At 31.8% G+C, this 17,497-nt stretch overlaps 3 protein-coding genes across 4 annotated transcripts in view; 2 read left to right on the top strand and 1 right to left on the bottom strand.

Moving 5' to 3' along the window:
- LOC105621513 overlaps positions 1 to 8,417 on the top strand; it is a 125,703-nt gene extending 117,286 nt beyond the window's left edge. The window contains exons 6-12 of the mRNA XM_012202985.1: positions 2,069 to 2,245; positions 3,515 to 3,840; positions 4,760 to 4,926; positions 5,335 to 5,928; positions 6,710 to 6,879; positions 7,692 to 7,841; positions 8,298 to 8,417. Coding sequence (XP_012058375.1) covers positions 2,069 to 2,245; positions 3,515 to 3,840; positions 4,760 to 4,926; positions 5,335 to 5,928; positions 6,710 to 6,879; positions 7,692 to 7,841; positions 8,298 to 8,417 — 1,704 coding nt within the window. The remainder of the gene's footprint in view (positions 1 to 2,068; positions 2,246 to 3,514; positions 3,841 to 4,759; positions 4,927 to 5,334; positions 5,929 to 6,709; positions 6,880 to 7,691; positions 7,842 to 8,297) is intronic.
- A 3,608-nt stretch (positions 8,418 to 12,025) lies between these two features.
- On the bottom strand, positions 12,026 to 14,591 carry LOC105621567 (E3 ubiquitin-protein ligase RAD18-like). The gene is made up of 7 exons (XM_012203038.1): positions 14,562 to 14,591; positions 14,400 to 14,478; positions 13,804 to 14,332; positions 13,447 to 13,696; positions 13,297 to 13,363; positions 12,506 to 13,213; positions 12,026 to 12,390 (listed from the first exon to the last, which is right to left on the bottom strand). The coding sequence occupies exons 1-7, from the start codon at positions 14,589 to 14,591 to the stop codon at positions 12,026 to 12,028; spliced, it is 2,028 nt and encodes a 675-aa protein (XP_012058428.1).
- A 554-nt stretch (positions 14,592 to 15,145) lies between these two features.
- Positions 15,146 to 16,251, top strand: LOC105621512 (protein QIL1-like). Of its 2 annotated transcripts, none has more exons than XM_012202983.1 (3): positions 15,146 to 15,269; positions 15,335 to 15,494; positions 15,974 to 16,159. In XM_012202983.1, the coding sequence occupies exons 1-3, from the start codon at positions 15,214 to 15,216 to the stop codon at positions 16,157 to 16,159; spliced, it is 402 nt and encodes a 133-aa protein (XP_012058373.1). In that variant the 5' UTR covers positions 15,146 to 15,213. The 2 variants fall into 2 exon arrangements, with proteins under 2 accessions (XP_012058373.1, XP_012058374.1); XM_012202984.1 differs by having other exon boundaries at positions 15,149 to 15,227; positions 15,974 to 16,251.
- The last annotated feature ends 1,246 nt before the right edge of the window (positions 16,252 to 17,497 follow it).

Below are 17,497 nucleotides of genomic sequence, written 5' to 3'. Positions count from 1 at the left end.
CACACACACACACACACACACACACACACACACACACACACACACACACACACACACACACACACACACACACACACACACACACACACACACACACACACACACACACACACACACACACACACACACACACGCTCTTACATGCACTGAATACTCAGTAGTAACGATTCTCGACTGGCGGCCTCAGCCTTGCTCTCTTCTCGCGACTCTCGCGAAGATTTGCATTGAATTAGCATAATACAGCTACGCCCGCGAGCCCCAGCGAAAGGATAGACGTTATCTCACGTGTACTTGGCAGCTTGTCCCACGAGGGCAAAAGCAATATTGTCTTCTTCTGCCAGTATATACGCAATGCGTATGCACGCGTCGTAAACTCGCACGTTCTTGCACTCTCGTTCTCCGCGAAACACGCAGTCTTAGCTGCGGAAGACGTTAAAACGTTGACTTTATCTTAACTCGATTGGTCTGTTTTATTACAGAATACCAATTGCGATCGCGTTCAACCGCAGTCGTTGAGAAATGAAAGATCATGCATTCACTGCTCGTTAAATGTAAATTTGATAAAAAATGAAAGAAAATTTATGTCAAACGAAGAAATATACAGGAAATATGATTTACTTTTTTCGGAATATAAACGTTGAAGAATTTTTACTTTTGTAATTTCTTTAACCGCACCGTCCATGAAGTAGAAAACATTCACGATAAAAGATCGAAAGAAAGATAAACAACTTCTGAAAGTTTCAAGAATTTTATTTGTAAAGAAATATTAGCATATAAAACCGTCAATGATATCCCGTTGTTATAGAAACTGCCGAAGTTCATTAATTTGATAATTTGTTTATTTGATAATTTTCTTTATTTTCAACATATCATACAAATATAAAATATATAATATCATATATTACAATATCAAAACTTGTTGATGTTTCCTATCTGGGAAAATCTGAAATTCTCAATTTCTTTTTTTATTTATATGTTGATAATCAGAAATTTTCATAGAATTTTATTGATACTCAGGAAAATTTTTGGAATTTTTAAATTCTATTTTTTTTTAATTCTGTCTCTGTTTCTTTGGTCTTTTTTTTGATAATGCAAAATGTTGACAATTAAAAATAAAGTATGGTATATAAGCATACTGCATATCTGTGTATATATTCATGTGTATAGTGTGTGTGTCACGAATGTCTTTTTATAAAAAAAAACAGGGTGACAGTAGAAGACAATACTCACAATCAGCAGAGTAGAATTACTCTAGTGAGTCTTTTCATATATTATTCTATAGGTTTCACGACTTCTGCAGTTGTAGAAAACGATACATGTAGTCTTATGGAATCTCTGTCTTCTATCAATGTACAACATATAGTTTGTTTGCGTTGTTTATATTTCAATTTATTTCAAAATTGCATTTAATTTTCTAATCTTATTTGGAATTTTTAACAAAAATATCGGTAAAAAATCTGTGAATTTGCAAGAAATTTTTTTACAAGATTTCAGTAAATATCCTGCAAAAGTTATTCTGGTTTGTATCATTACAATTATTTATATTATACATATTATATATATTATATTACATTATATTATTTGTAATATATAATATATATATATATATATATATATATATATATTATTTTACATATTTTCAACTTACTGTATATTTAATACAAAAATTTTAAAAATTGAAATAATTAGCAAAGCTAATATGACATCAACGGCGGTTTCATTTAAATTTTGACTTAAAATAAGATAGATATATATTTGGGTGTTGAAAAGAGAGAAAGCGGAGATGCTGAGTGCAAAAAGCATCACGAACAGATCTCATATCAGCACTTTCCTAAATATAATATTTCTCGTACATTATCAAATTTTACTTCTCAAAACCAGTTTCGTTTCTGTTACAAACCATCACAACACAGGCTGTTACCGCCAGTAGCTTTTCATGTCACCGGAAACTTCTACTACAACCCCTCTAAAGAAAATGACGTCGTCGTCGACGCCGGGACTTTGAGAGCATTATCTTTGTGTTATGGGAAACTCGTGCATAATCTTATTTCGATGCTACTTGTTGCAGGAGGCTCTCGAAGTTCTGCGTATGACGCCTAGCACGGTGGAGCTAGTAGTATGCCGACTTCCAGGAGATAGTAATGTTACGCCACCCGGTGCACCACCGCCACCCCCGGCAAGGAGAGAGCCGTCATCGTTACGTTTACTCAACCCCCTTCCGCCCCTGCAGATCGAGCCCTGCGGCGTAAGTAATATTCCACCTAAACTACACTCCATGAATACATTATACGTTTGTCGCACCATCGTTTCTGGAATGAATAAGAATAAATGGATAAAAAATATATCAGACGATTTAATAAAATCTACATGAAAGCATTTAATAATTCTATAGACAAAGATAAAATATCATTTTATATACACAGAAACAGTTTAATATCACCGTAATAATTATCTTTATTCCTAAAGATAATTATTTTATGATTAATAATAATAGAGTTTAATTCAATGTGAATTTTATCAATATTATGGTCTGTGGACGTTATTTGGCGATAACGTAGGTATAAATGTAGATGTTAACAAAGAGATTAATTTTGAATATTATGTACAGGAATAGTACCCACATTTGATGAGAGAAATAATATTTATAATAAAATCTGTAATATATATACAAATAAATAATTATTCATAAGCGATGCGTTTCAGAGAGCCAATACATCCCTAGAGAAACATATAAATATAATAACATATAAATTTGAATAAATGAATAAATTGGTTTGCCTCCATTTTAAACTGCGATAAAAAATACTAATTAGATTATCTAAAATAGATTTTATTTATGAGGTTTAGTTTCTGAAACTTAACTTCATTATCGTAGCGCAATTTTCTTTCGAACATGTGATTAAGTAAAGCGATAAGTTCGAAATATACCTCGTATACGTATTATATATTAATTCCAATATTTGATTATCCCGAGGAAACTTTAATATCGATCCTTCAAGTAATACTCACAAACAATAGCGTACGTACATACATACGTACTATATTCGTTACTATGTTGTAACGAGTTGTAAAGAGAGAAATGTAAAACGTGCAATCAGATATTCCGCACGTGCATTCCGATTCGATAAATATATTTTTTTTTTTGAGCACACAGCTACAAAAATATAATTTTTTAGCATTTATGACGTTGTATTATTCTATTGAAAAACATATTGAAGTATCTGCAATGACATAAATCAGTAAAAAAAATGATGATCATATACCACAAAATCTTTTGAATTTTCTGCTACATAAAAAATTAATCGATAAAGAATTAATATATTCTTCAATTAATATAATTATATAGAATTTAAGATGAGACAAACGACGAATGCAACTTCCATTTATAAGAATTTACAACAACGCAACGCAAAAAAAAAGAAATTAATCAATAAAGAATTAATATGTTCTCCTATAATTAATATAATTAATATAGAGTTTAAGTTAAGACAGTGAATGCAACTTTCGTTTACAGGAGTTTGACATCGAGATGACAAAAGTCGGCGGTAGTCTTGGTTTCACTCTAAGGAAGGCAGACAGCAGTGCTCTGGGCCATTATGTGCGTGCACTAGTCCGAGAACCGGCGCTGAGCGACGGCAGAATTCGACCGGGTGATAAGATCGTCGCAGTTGACGGTGCACCGCTGTCGCCGATGAGTCACGAAGAAGCGGTCCAGCTGCTACGGCAATGCGGACCGACAGTAAAGCTGCGGCTGTATCGCGATCTAGCGCAAACCCCCGTTTCGGCGCTCTCGCCTACTGAACCCGATCACCCTCTCCGTCCGCCACGAACAAGTTTGAGGTACATCTCAATCGCACAATTGGATCATTCGTCGTATCATACTTATACAGAATATGTGCTGCAATTGACAGTATTATATAATGAAAAAATGACGATTTTAAATTTTAAAAAATAAATCAAAAGTATAAATTGAATTGGAAACTGTTTAATTGAAAATTGGTGCAAAAACTTTAAAAAATTTATGCAAAAACTTTTTTATTATTATCAAAACTTACTTTGATCAAATATACTTCTTCGCTTATTTATTATTTGTAATAAATTGAATTCTTCTCGCACGAGATTCTGTTCTGAAAAACATTAATTTTGTAAATTATAGGAAATTACTAACGAATAATTGCATTTGCAGAATGGTGCAGTCTAAGATTTAAAAATTAAAATATTTGATTATTTGAAATAAAAAGAGCTATTAAAACAGTTATTAATATTGGTTATTAAGTATTACAGTTATTAATATTGGAGTAAGATGTGCGATGAAAAGAAAATCGATAAAGAATATTATCAGTAGGACAATATATAGTAATAATTTCAGATATTGTAAATATTAAGAAAAACTTACAGAGATCTCAATTTTGTTGCTATTCTTTTTCTGTTTGATTTTGTATATCTATTGACCTATAAAAGAATATTTGATAGTAAATCTGATTTCAATTCTATCTATCGTGGATATTCCTTTATGCTTTCATATTATATGTGCTTTCATATTATATGTGCAATCCGTTTCTTCAGTTACTAAATCGCATATAAAATCAATTTATATTCTTTCATGTAACAGAAAATATCACTTGATAAAAGATCGCAGATGTTTGCATTTTATTATAAATCGCTTGCTAACATGATCATTTCCAGCTAAAATACGGATCGTATAATCTTCTATATTAATGAATCGTAGCTTATTATATTCCATGTTATTTTCCAATAGACAAGAAGCTGTGGATATGCTGTGTGACTTAGCAGTCCGGAAACTGTCACCTGGTGCATCGAGTGGATCTAGTAGCTGCAAGCAACAATCACCTGGTGCGTCATGCAATTCGCCCCGAAGACTACGTCGACTTGCTACGCGTACTCCCACTGCCGAAACCGATCGAGGTAAATAATTAATTAACAATACAGGCAAAAAGAGTTACAAGCAAATTAATAAAGCTAAGAAAATATATATAGGATGCTTAAGTTAAAAAATAATTAAAAGCCATCAATGAGATAATGAGAATATTTCGATAATCGATTCTGTATCAATTTTTCCGAATATTCCAGAAACGAGAATATAATCTGTAAAATATATTCTCTTCGGAAATTCTCTACGGAAGGATTAGTGAATATCAGTTGTTACTCCAGAAGTTTCCAGTTACGTTAAAATGACTATAGAACATTTAGCACCGAGCTGTCTCTCGGAATTATCTCGAATCGCGAGGGATTGGGGTAATCCTCGATGATAGGACCCATAGCTAGTTTCTTCGTGATAAAATCTCTTCACGACAAGTGTTCTCCATGCCGCAGAAATTCCCGAGAGCAAGTTGCACGACGTGCAAACGACATCGTCGATGGCCAGCCAAGCGGAGACCACGTCAGACTCGGACCAGTGCTCCGTCAGGACGCAAATCACCAATTCGCAGGCGAACACACCTGCGACTGACATAATCGATCCACCGCCGCTCTACGACATCTACTGCGACGTCGACGACGAGTCGAAGACAACGTCGAACAATGCAGCAGCCAGACCTCGCTTTCTCGATTTATCAGCGCCGCAAGGTAAACCGCATTTCCAGTTTTGCAGCGTTGATTCTGACGGCGAATATCCAGGGGACGGCGACGTGATCCTGGCCGAGGCGGAGTGTGGCCGATTAGCTGAGCCGAGCTACAACGATGACAGAAGCGTGACAATACTGTCGAGCGACGAGCACGACAACGATCTGCCGTCCGAGCCGGCCTCAATGCCACCGGTGCTCTCATCCACCAGTAGCACCAGCACCGCCGCCTTCAGCTACAAGAATCCGGCTTACCAGAGCGCCAATCCAGCTTGCGGCAGCGCCGGCAGCGATCCGGCTGGAACCAAGAGCAAGGCTACATACTCGAGCGATCAGGACATTCCGGGTAATTATTTCATACTGTTCTTGTTTCATTGCTTGTTTCTATCCCAAGAGGTTAATAGATTAATGGAATCAAATCTTGATTGATTAATGTGTATCTTGTTGACTCGTTTGCTTACATTCAGTATCTGAATCAACCATCTTATAGCATCTTAGTGCGATCTTTATGTAATGCTTATACAAAATCTTAGTTGAATTCGCAATATTTAATTAATACGATTACTTGAGGTAAATTAGTATTTAATTTTTAATTAAATTATATATTTATAATTAAATTATAATTTATAAACTTATAAACATAAATTATAATTTAAAAATAAACTCTTCAATGTTAGATAAATTCATAAATGATAAATGTAAAAATCCTCAAATAATCATATTAATTATACGAACTTAACTAAGATTTGTATAAATAAACAAAGATTAAACAAAGATCACTAGTACTAAGATGGTTGATTCACATACTGAACATAAGAAGCAAGCGATTCCGCAAGTTTATAAATAGATATACCTCACTGTGTATTAGCTTATGTAATACATTTTTATTAATTCAAAATAATTAATACAAAATGAACTTTGTAATTACCGCTGAAATCAACTCTAATCACGCGAATATATGCTGTGTCTTTACTTAACCTACTACTATCATTAAAACCAAATCAGCGCGTTAGAGAGAGAGACCGATAAGATAATGATCACATCGTTGCGAGAGTAATAACGAAACATTCGCGAGTGTCAATTGACGTTACTTCTAACTCGATAAATTTGGTTTTTGTCGCACGCAGGAAAGGTTTTGGGAACGGACGATCCGGGCGGCAGCAAGGGACTGTTGAAGTGGAAGGGCGTGATGTTCGCTCCAAACGATGAGGTAGATCAAGATGCCGAGCACGATCAAGAAGAGGCCGAAAGAGACACCCCGGTCGCTCCCATCGAAGACATTGAACAAGGCAGTGAGGTTAGTCTCCCGACTTCACATTTTTATAATGAAGCTTTATTCCAACCAAATTAGATTTTTATTAATACCAATTAAAAGCAATGTTATGATTCACTATTGAAAAAAATCACGTCACAAAGTTACATAACAATATCATATATTTAAAACAAATAAATCACATAACGGTTTGTTCCAAATCACATAATTATTAAAATACATAATTTGAAAAATCACATGATATTAAAAATAATTTCATGTATTACATATATGATTTTATAACTATATCGAATTTTAAATAATTAAATGATACAAATAGAAGAAAAAGATATATCATTGTGACTTTTCAAATTACGTGATTTTTTTACATACTGATTTGGAACAATCCGTTTATGATTTACATTATATGATTTTAATTATATGATTTCTTTATATATGTAACTTTGTTGTAACATGATTTTTTTCAATAGGGTTTCATACTGAACAATATGAATAAATGTAATATAACACGTACAGTGTTATACACATTTCTTCTTCTTCTTTTTCTCTGTTATTATATGACCTCGCCGATTTCGTCGATGGCGATCTGATCAAGTTACAGTGATAAATGTGAAATTACAATATTAATATTATGTTATTTTTATTTGGTGTTTACTGGATTATAATCTAATGAGATGCACTAATTTTACGATAAAACGACGATTTTGTCGAAACTCAATCAATTTTATATCTAATAAATGCTTTGTTGTTTTATTAATTTTAATGTTGAAATGTGTTATTGAGAACGCGCGAAAGAACGTCGCGTCGCAATGTTGCGCAATCTGCTCTCGTTGCAGGTGTTCATGGTGGAACTGACGCGTGGGTGGAACAGCCGACTGGGCTTTAGCTTGCAGCCGGAAGGAAATCATACAGTGATATCGGTTGTGCATCGCGACAGTGTCGCGGCCAAGGATGGCAGGCTTAAACAAGGCGACGTGTTACTGATGGTGAATCTTGCACATCAAGTTTTTTTTCAGGACGTTCCTTTGGATCAAGTCTACACAGCACATTTTATCCAAAGGATGTCCTGAAAAAAAAACTTCTTAGACCGTAGAATGTCTGTAAGATATATAGATTACCTTTGGAAATCTGCGCTGCATGAACACGACACTCCCTTTACTTTTCCCAATTTCCTTTATAGAATGTATTTCACGAAATCATTATTGAACATATAAATATTTTGGCGAGAGAAAGAGAGAGAGAGAGAGAGAGAGAGAGAGAGAGAAAGAGAGAGAAATAATTATTAATAACTGATAATTTAAAATCTTGATCATAAAAAGACAATATTTATATTTTCAATAAACAATATTATAAATATAAATAATTTTAAATAGAGAATGAAGAGATTAATATAGAAAAGATTCCTTTGAGGCTTTTATTTTAAAATTAAAATCTCTTTTCAGGTTAATGAAGAGAGTGTGGAACATATGTCAACAGCTGATATAATAGATCTATTGCGCAAGATACGCGGCTCGATAGGCATCACGGTGATGAGAAAATCGAAACGGAGTAATGTAACGTGACACTAATCCAATGCATGATTAAAATAGAAAAACCGAAAAAAAGACGATCTGATCGAGAGTGTTCCTTATCAGTAATGGCGAGTTTGATTTAGACAAAAATCCAGCGTAAAGAAAGTTTATGTTGAAAAAAGGTGCTGATTTTTCTCTAAAGTTTATTAAGCTTTGGATAATGAGGTGGTAGAAATAAATAAAAAAGCACCGGAATTATTGCAAATTATAAATAGAAATTATAAAAGAAGAAAGTACAATTAGAGGTATTATGAATTGGCGGATCTTCAACATCAGAAGAAAGAATAAATCCGCCACTATCAACGACGAAGATCATCCATGGAGTAGTATCTTTATAAAATAATCTCGCTGTGAAAGACAGCGCAGACGCTTCTGATTGCAAAAAGGAGTCGTCTTCGATCGATTACAAAAGACTGCCGTCGAAAAATATTCGCAGATGCCATCCAGATATCCCTGACGAATGTCCGGAGATAGTTACTTGTTCTTGCGAGAATCTTTGAAAGGAAACTAAACGTCAAAGATATAAGATTAAAATGCCCTGGGCAAATTAAAATGCCCGTTGCACTAAATTCTCGATTTCGTGCGCGAATTAATCAATCTCGTAACGTTTTCAATATTATTTACTATTGCACTGGAATAACTACAGTAATTATAATACAATTCATCTCAAAAGAACGTTCAACACGCCGTGATAGATTGCGCATTAATTGTAGGATAATCGGAATGCCGTCCCACAAGTTCGAATCTCTTCGATCTCCAATTATCGGCACCTGTCAATATTCCTGATCATTTATGATAATATTAACGAAAAGTGGCACCCTCTTATGATTAATGCGTATTCCTCCAATGAATTCGAGAATCAAAAAGGATCAATCAAAATACGACTAGAGAGAAATGATATTGCAAAACGAAATGTAATCAGTCGAACCACAAATTATCAATCGAGAGAAACGATTTAAAGTTTTTTTATGAAACTGCGATATACATATGTTGTACTATAGCTGTAAAAAGATATTCTTTTAAATGTTCATGAGCATGGACAGAAAAACTCATTTGAAGCTTGTGATATGTATCTTGCTACATATCTTTGTAAATCATGCTTATTCCATCAATGCTTTAAGAAAAAAAGAAATACAGAATTTTACGGATAAAAAATTAAATAGTGGAAATATCTATAAATGAATTTGACGGTAATAATATAATGTACAGATAGATTTTTATACTGTTATTTTATGATTTAATAAATTATTTTATATTAATTTGATTGCGTTCCGTTTTATGCGCTGACTCCTAATAGTTCTTGTTATTGATAATAATATTGGTAATAATATATTCTTTTTATTTTTTTTCCCTGATATATTTAAAATAATTCAACATTAAACTAAAATTAAAATTAAATTTCGATATTTTTTCGAAGGCATGGAAATTTTTTCAAGTCCTTCAAAAATAGAGCTGCGCCATTGTGCAGGATTTGTTGTGTAAATACTATATTTTTATCCGACAACTTTATTGAAAAAATTTGACATCTATTATCGTGAATTCACATGAACAAAAAATAATAATTGTAACATGAAAATTTATTCCGTGTCGTATTCACGCACGTGAAATAAATTCATTCATGTGAAACAGCTAATTTACATTTCAGTTTCAATTTCGTTCATTCATGATTAAATGAAAATTTACAATAATCAATATTCATAATTAAAGCGTGTGATAAAAAAAGCTCGGCAGAGTTTCCTTATTCAAGTGGAAGAGATAATCTATTTTCAGGATTTTCCCTTTAATTAATCAAATAAATTTATAAATAAAATAATAAATTTAACTGAAGTTAAAAATAAATAGTAGAAGAAAATTGGCCTTTTCCGCGGCGAAGATAGTCTATTCGTCGTACTAACTTCTTTGAGGGTACTATCTCTGGTCTCTTAGCGAATCAAAAGACAATCTATAGTAAGCGCCAAGAATGAATGAGTCGTGAATGAGTTGCTAATGAATCTAACGATAAATGAATTGTGACTATTGCTTATAAGATGTCTCACGCATCTAATATGTCGATCTTTCCCGGAAAAATCGGCAGATAACTACGCACGGAATAAAAGTTAGAATCGCTTATAGCGTGTATAATACTTGAGGGATGTATCAACGTTCGAGTAACTACCTCGCGTGATGCCATACTACAGTGGAACAGAAACTATTAACTGCGTGAACTTGTTTAAAGAAAGAGCTATTTTATGCCCGAAAACATGTATTTCCTAATCTTACGCATGTATATCCTTAATCATGTTATGTCAGAAGATCATGAGAGAGATAATTGACCATTCTGTTAAAATTTTGTTAAACAGTTAATGAAATATTAGAAATATACGAGAGTTAAAGGCAGAAGCTTGTTAAAATACATAGGAACTATTTAAATTATTACATCAATGACGTTGCGCTTCCCGAGCCGTAGACAAATTTTCGTTCCTGATAATGACGCACCTCGCATACAAGCGAGGAAAGAATCGGCATAATATAAATAAAGATTAACGGTCTGTAACAGTGCAATAACGTTAAGTAAGAATTAGAATGAGAACAATATGTAATGAATGTGATAGTCGTTCCGTTTAGAATTTTAGAACGTTAGTGCTGTAAATCTACGAACTAAACGAGTTATTGTGCGAATTGCACAGATATGTACATAAAGTTAATTGTACAATTGTATAAATCGATACCAAAGTTGTATTAATATCAAAGTTGTGTAATATTAAAGACGAATATTTTACTGTATAACCAATTGTTAGACACGGGCAGCTATATTTTGACATTACGTTAAGCTTAATTAAATTATTATTGTAGTATCTATGAATATACATTCGAGATATACAAGTTTTATCGAAATTTGCGCCAATCGTTCTACCGTTTAGGCTCCCTTTCCTGTTTGGTATAGTATAATATACACATATATATTCAATAAAATTTAATTGTTTCTTTGATAAAGATTTTGGTTCCTTTCCTATCAAGAACATTAAAACTTCCTATCAAGAACATAACAAGGTATTATAAAATGGAGAAATATTATAAATATATTGAATTCTCACACATCTTTTATTCCATTTTATTACATTTTTTATCAATTAAACTGTAATTAATACAAAAAGAAATATTTATATAATCAAGATTATCTAAAATATATTATAATATTTAAAAAAGTAGATGACAATAATCTTGAAATTCTCTTTTCTTTTCTCAGAAAAAGTCGATTAACAATATATTGCTATATATAATTATAAAATATGTTACAGTATAAAAAAAGATAAATATAATTTGAGGTTTATTTTATTCGTATTTATTCTCTGTTATGTTTTAAAAATAAATATACATTTGTTTTATATCAAAAGCATTACAAGTAAAAAAATATACATCAATTGAATATGTATGTACAAAAGATTATTTAATCTAATTTTTTTATTTTGATATTTGATAATGAAATTTGATAATGCTAACAAGATATATAAAAATTTATTTCTATGATTTAATTACTTTAATTCTATGGTTTAATTTATGTTATTAATTTTTTTATATCAATTTTTAATTATTTTATTTCTCAATCTAACAGATTTTCTCTAACAGATTTTATTTCTCAATCTAACAGATTTTCTCACAAAATTGCGTACATTATTCGTACGAATTACCTGCGATTCTTCCTTTTCATTTTGTGATTTTTCTTCATCCCGCGCAGTTTCGTCGAAATTTTCGTTATTAAATCCTTTAGCCTCACTAAGTCCAAACCGAAGAGACTTTTTAACATTCATTGTTCTATCTGCAATTTTTTCCTCATCGCTTAATGCGAATGCCATTTCACGTTCTCGTTTTCTAGGAGTCCAAGTTGTTAGATCTTTGTCCAATGCTTTCATGTTTTCTTTTTCAGATTTCATCCCGATAGCATACTTTTCTACCGCTTCATTTAATTGCTCGAGGTTTGATTTTTCTATAAAAATAAAAACTCTTTCATAAAGATTTCAATAATTCTAATACAGAGGAACAACTATAAAAAGAAAAATAACTTTTATTTAGACTTGTTTATATATTAGGAATTTTTTTACCATAATTATCCTTAACATCAATATTGTTATCGTCTTCTACAATTGAATTTACATTTTCGTTGCGTAATTCTTTCTGCCATCTATCTCTGAGTTCGGAATGTGCAACATGTTTGTTTGGCGTATATTTTGTGGCACTTCTATTTCTGTTAGCTAATCTTGTTTGTTCTTCATTCTTTGTTTCCATATTAACAAGTTCAGAAATTGATTTTACAGTATCAATATCTATTTCATTCTTCAAAACATCACATTGTCTTGAATGATTATTAGAAATTATTTCTTCATGTATTAAAATATTTTCGGAAGATAATTCCTCGGGTTTTTTATTTTCCATTTTTATAGTACGATTAAATAAATCCGGGTTGATTGTATTTGAACGGTTTAAAATATCATGATCGAAAGCACATTGATTAGCGGAATCATCAGATGAAGTATCTAGTTCAACAGTTAGAAAATCCATAGGACATTTGCTAGATTGCAAGAGATAAGACGTGTTTGAATTCGAATCTTCGATACAATTAGTAGAATTTAGCAACAGAAAATCACTTGTTTGATCATTTTTTAAAGTTGAATTATTTTCTGCAACACAATCATTAAGTAAAATATCAGAATTTTCTTCGTTTAATATGCGCCTAACAGAAATTTTTTGTGGATCATTGTCATGTTTTAGTTTTACAATTAATTTGTCAAAACTTTCCTTGTTTGTTGTCACTAAAAATAAGAAAAAAGAAAAATTGAGAGTTTATAACATTTATATTCCAAACATCTGCAAGTAATTTGCAGAGAATACTTACAATACTGTTTTCTCTTTTGTTCTACAATATTATCTTCAGTGTTTCTAGTGACATTTGAAAAAATACTCTGAAAAAATGTAATATAATTAAAATCTAGAAAAATTCTAAATCAAATGTTAAGAACTCTGATATATGTAATCTTGTATTTACATTTGATTTTTGTACTTTCTTCTCCAAATCCTCTTCTTCTTCACATTGCTTAATTAATTCTGGTATAGGTCTTGGATATGTCTTATCACATTCTGCATTATAAAGAACTGTATATTTCTGTAGTCTATTTGTTAATGCTTTTCTATCTCCTTGAGATGATAAGCCTAATTCTTTCAGTCTTTTTCGTATAACGTTATCTTTCATTAAACTATACACTAACTTTGGCAAAGGTTTACGTTTCGGTTCGTTTCTGAAAATAAGCAAGTATTTCAAGAAGATTTAAAAAACTATTAAAACATTCTAGATGCTAGTAATTTTCTTTAAAAACTTGAGAAAATAATACAAGAGAATGCTTACTTTTTAGGTTCCATCTTTGTATTTTCCCTCCTTAAACAATCATCTAAATGTTTATTTATATTATTTTGAGGCACTTCCACTTTGCACACTGGACAGCTAACTAACTGATGATTTTCTTCCTTTTGAAAACTCTTTCTACTCTTTGGAGTAAACATTGAAGGAATCCTAGAATCTGCACTAGTGCTAGGAGTAGACATATCTTGTTGATTATCCTTTTGTTTACGAGGTGTGGTATTACCAGCTGTGAGCATTGAATTATCCAAATGATGATGTGATACATTGAGCATGTCTTGTTCCTCCTTATACTCAAAATTATTTGTCGAACACTCAACTTCAGAATTTTCATTCTTTACAGTAATTAGTTTTTCATGATAAACTTTCTTGTCACGTTTTTCTTTAAAATTTAAATATTGAATGATAATCTCATCCACGAGTTTGTTCTTCCTTAAATCTTTCTCAAAGATTTCCTCAAAACAAATTGGACATTGAGTCTTATGATGCAGATACTTCCTAATACACAACGAACAATCTAAAAATATAAGACGCAGAATGTACATGTGTAAAAAGTAATAAAATTTCTTTATAGAAATACTCACAACTATGGGAGCAAGAGGTTATTACACTAGTGTCCATATAATCATAGCATATCCCACATTGCAATAATGCATCAATACGCTGCAATGACAAAAAAAATTGAAATACTGTTCATTTCATATCCTCTATCATCCTTTCATTAACTAATATCACTTTTTTCATACCTTTAACTCAACGTATTCTGTCGACCACATTGTTAATCGCGAGTTTTGAGATTAAAATAAATAATTCAATATTATTGAATACCATCACTTTGTATCACTTTTACAATCCAAACCGTGATTATCATTAATAGACTCATATGGATCTATAGTACAGCTACAAAGATTCATTTTGATTCATTTGAACGGATCCTCCTCCTGCCTACTCCACGGATTGTATTCTCTTTTATCTGATAACACATGGCAGATGGCAGTTATGGCACTAAATATGGATGGCAGTGATGGAATTTTGAATCCGAATTCCGGAGGGTCCAGGGGGTCCGAACACGTCAGCGTTTTTCCCAATTGATTCTTGCACAATTATTATGAAATTAATAAAAATGTTAGTGGCCAGTAATGATCGCAGCCTGTACTGACATTGAAATATGGCCGCAGCACAAACTTTTGCATAAATGTATAACGCAGGGCATAAGAGAATCAACCAATCAGAATCTTTCCTTTTCTTCTCAGGGAAAAGAGGAACTTTGATTGGATGCATTCAGAACGATAATCTTTAGTCTTGATCACAGTTCTTCTTGATTGCATTTTTGCTGGGCGATTGTGATCAACATTTCGAATTGAATTTACTCTTGTCAAAATAATTTCTGAATAAATAATGGGCATCGTGCGGTTAGTACATTCACTCAGGAATAGAAAGGACACGCTGTCACGGTATTCACATGATGCACTGTTCCACGAGTTGAAATCGAATCACAACAAGAGGTTATACTTCACAGGTTCGTCATCAAGTCCACCCTAGTAGGCGGTGTCGTTTATTATAGTGTTCACCAAGGTCTGTGGTCCAAATCTGAGGATAGCGTGCAGTTATATGGGAGGATCTATAATAATATCGCACCTTACGTTAAGGACAATATCCCTAAGGAAGTCATCAATGAAGTGAGCTCTATTGCAATTGACAAATTCATTTAACATTCTTAGATCCTTCATTTAACATTCATTCATTTAACGCTGATACGCTATAAACATCAGTTTATCCTTACTGTCTAGCAAATATTAAACAAATATTAAGCAAATATTAAATTAAAGACAAGTGATGTTTATAAGCATGTTGTAAGCATAAAACGAAACTCAAGCCTAATTTTTCATTATCTGATTAACTTGTGGTTAAACTTTATGATAAACTTTATCTCATGTTTCAATCAAATGGGTTTCACATGACATCATAGATGAAGTCTCTTGATCATAGATAAAATTTTATTATTATGATCTTATAATAAATGATCGATTTTTTTATATTAGAACTTGAACAGTTATATTTGTGACAATATTATCAGCTTTCTGTTTCGCATTATAAATTTTTTGTTGCAACATTTTTATTAGATTCATATAAAAAAAGGAGATATTAAATTATATAGCTACCACCGTTGCCAAGTACCAGTGACCTCTCCAATTCTCTCAAATCGTCATGGAATAAGGGAGTCATAGCAAGCATGAAATTTCTATCTGAGACTCCAACTCATGTGACTACCGGTGTACAGAAGGTTTCAGAAATTATACGGGGTTATATAGAACAACAAAGCGTATCTGAGAAAAGTCAATAGCGTTTTCTAATCCTATATTGTGGATTTTAGGAAAATATGACATTATTGAGTATCATTGAGCTGTTAGCTAACTGCTATGTTAATTTATATATCTATATAGTATACACTATTAACGGCTCTTTATTGAGTTTTTCTTATTAATTTATTATATGTTCAATAAAAATTTTATTGTGATTAAATCAATTTTTTGCATTAATGATTAAATACATGTATCGACAAACAGTCAATATTTATTATTAAATATTAATTCGACAACATTAATCAACAATAAGTCAGTGATTTCGAGTTATTTATAAATTAGTTTATAATGTAATATCATTTCAACACATGGAAATAATTAAGATCCATGATTTATGTACATATATGAATGTTTATTCGTTCTCAAATGTTATACAAACTGTCGCCAACTATGGATCTCGCTCGACATTTACACTTAAATAACATTAACGTAAGTTAACATAATAATTTATGTTAACTTACGTTAATTTATGTTAACTTACGTTAATTTATGTTAACTTATATTAACAAAATTCCATTCTCTGAAATTCAAAGTGATGCTGATACATCTGATTTCCAAGCTATAATCAGATGGATACAAAAAGAAAAATAAAAATTCTAAGAAAGTTGAGAATGTGCAACTAAATACGAATTCCATTATGAGTCACAGTACATACTGGTCCCCAAAATAGTGATAGTATTATGTAACTGTGTTACAACAATACTTAATTGTAATGCAGTCATAGCAAATATGTCGTGTCTAGTATAAAAATAAAAGGAAAGATAAGATAAAATAAAAAATAAAGATAATAAGATAAAGATAAAACGTGCGATGAGTCGAAGATATATTCGCAAAAGCTCGTATATGCAATCTTAAATGCCGATACAAGGAATCTCGTGGCGTCAAAAATAAACTTTCTTTTGTTTTTTAACAACAATATAGTAATATAATATCTCTCGTGAAGTCATCTAATATTTCAACGCGTACAAGAAATTGAGCTTCCTTGATCCTTCAATCGATTAGTTGCAGGCCCTGCCTGTTCTTTATTCTAAGAAATGGATCCAACTCTGTAACTCTTAATTTTTTGCAAATTTTTCCCGACTTTAATTTTTTTTTTAATTTACAATTTCTTTGTATCTCGTTACAAAAAGGATTATGATCAATCATCAACTAAAGGATCAAAAATCGTTACGCTGCCGCGCGAAGTTCAAACTCTTTAATTTTAATTCTTTTAAAAACTTGTTTAAGTACGCTTATATAACATATATCTATCTCCCATATACATATATATATATATATATATATATATACTGAGACTGACCGAGCCAACGACGAAGGGG

Source organism: Atta cephalotes, assembly GCF_000143395.1.
Source record: "Atta cephalotes unplaced genomic scaffold scaffold00034, whole genome shotgun sequence".
In the NCBI taxonomy this organism is placed as follows: Eukaryota; Metazoa; Arthropoda; class Insecta; order Hymenoptera; family Formicidae; genus Atta; species Atta cephalotes.
This window is presented reverse-complemented; position numbering and strand designations above follow the sequence as displayed.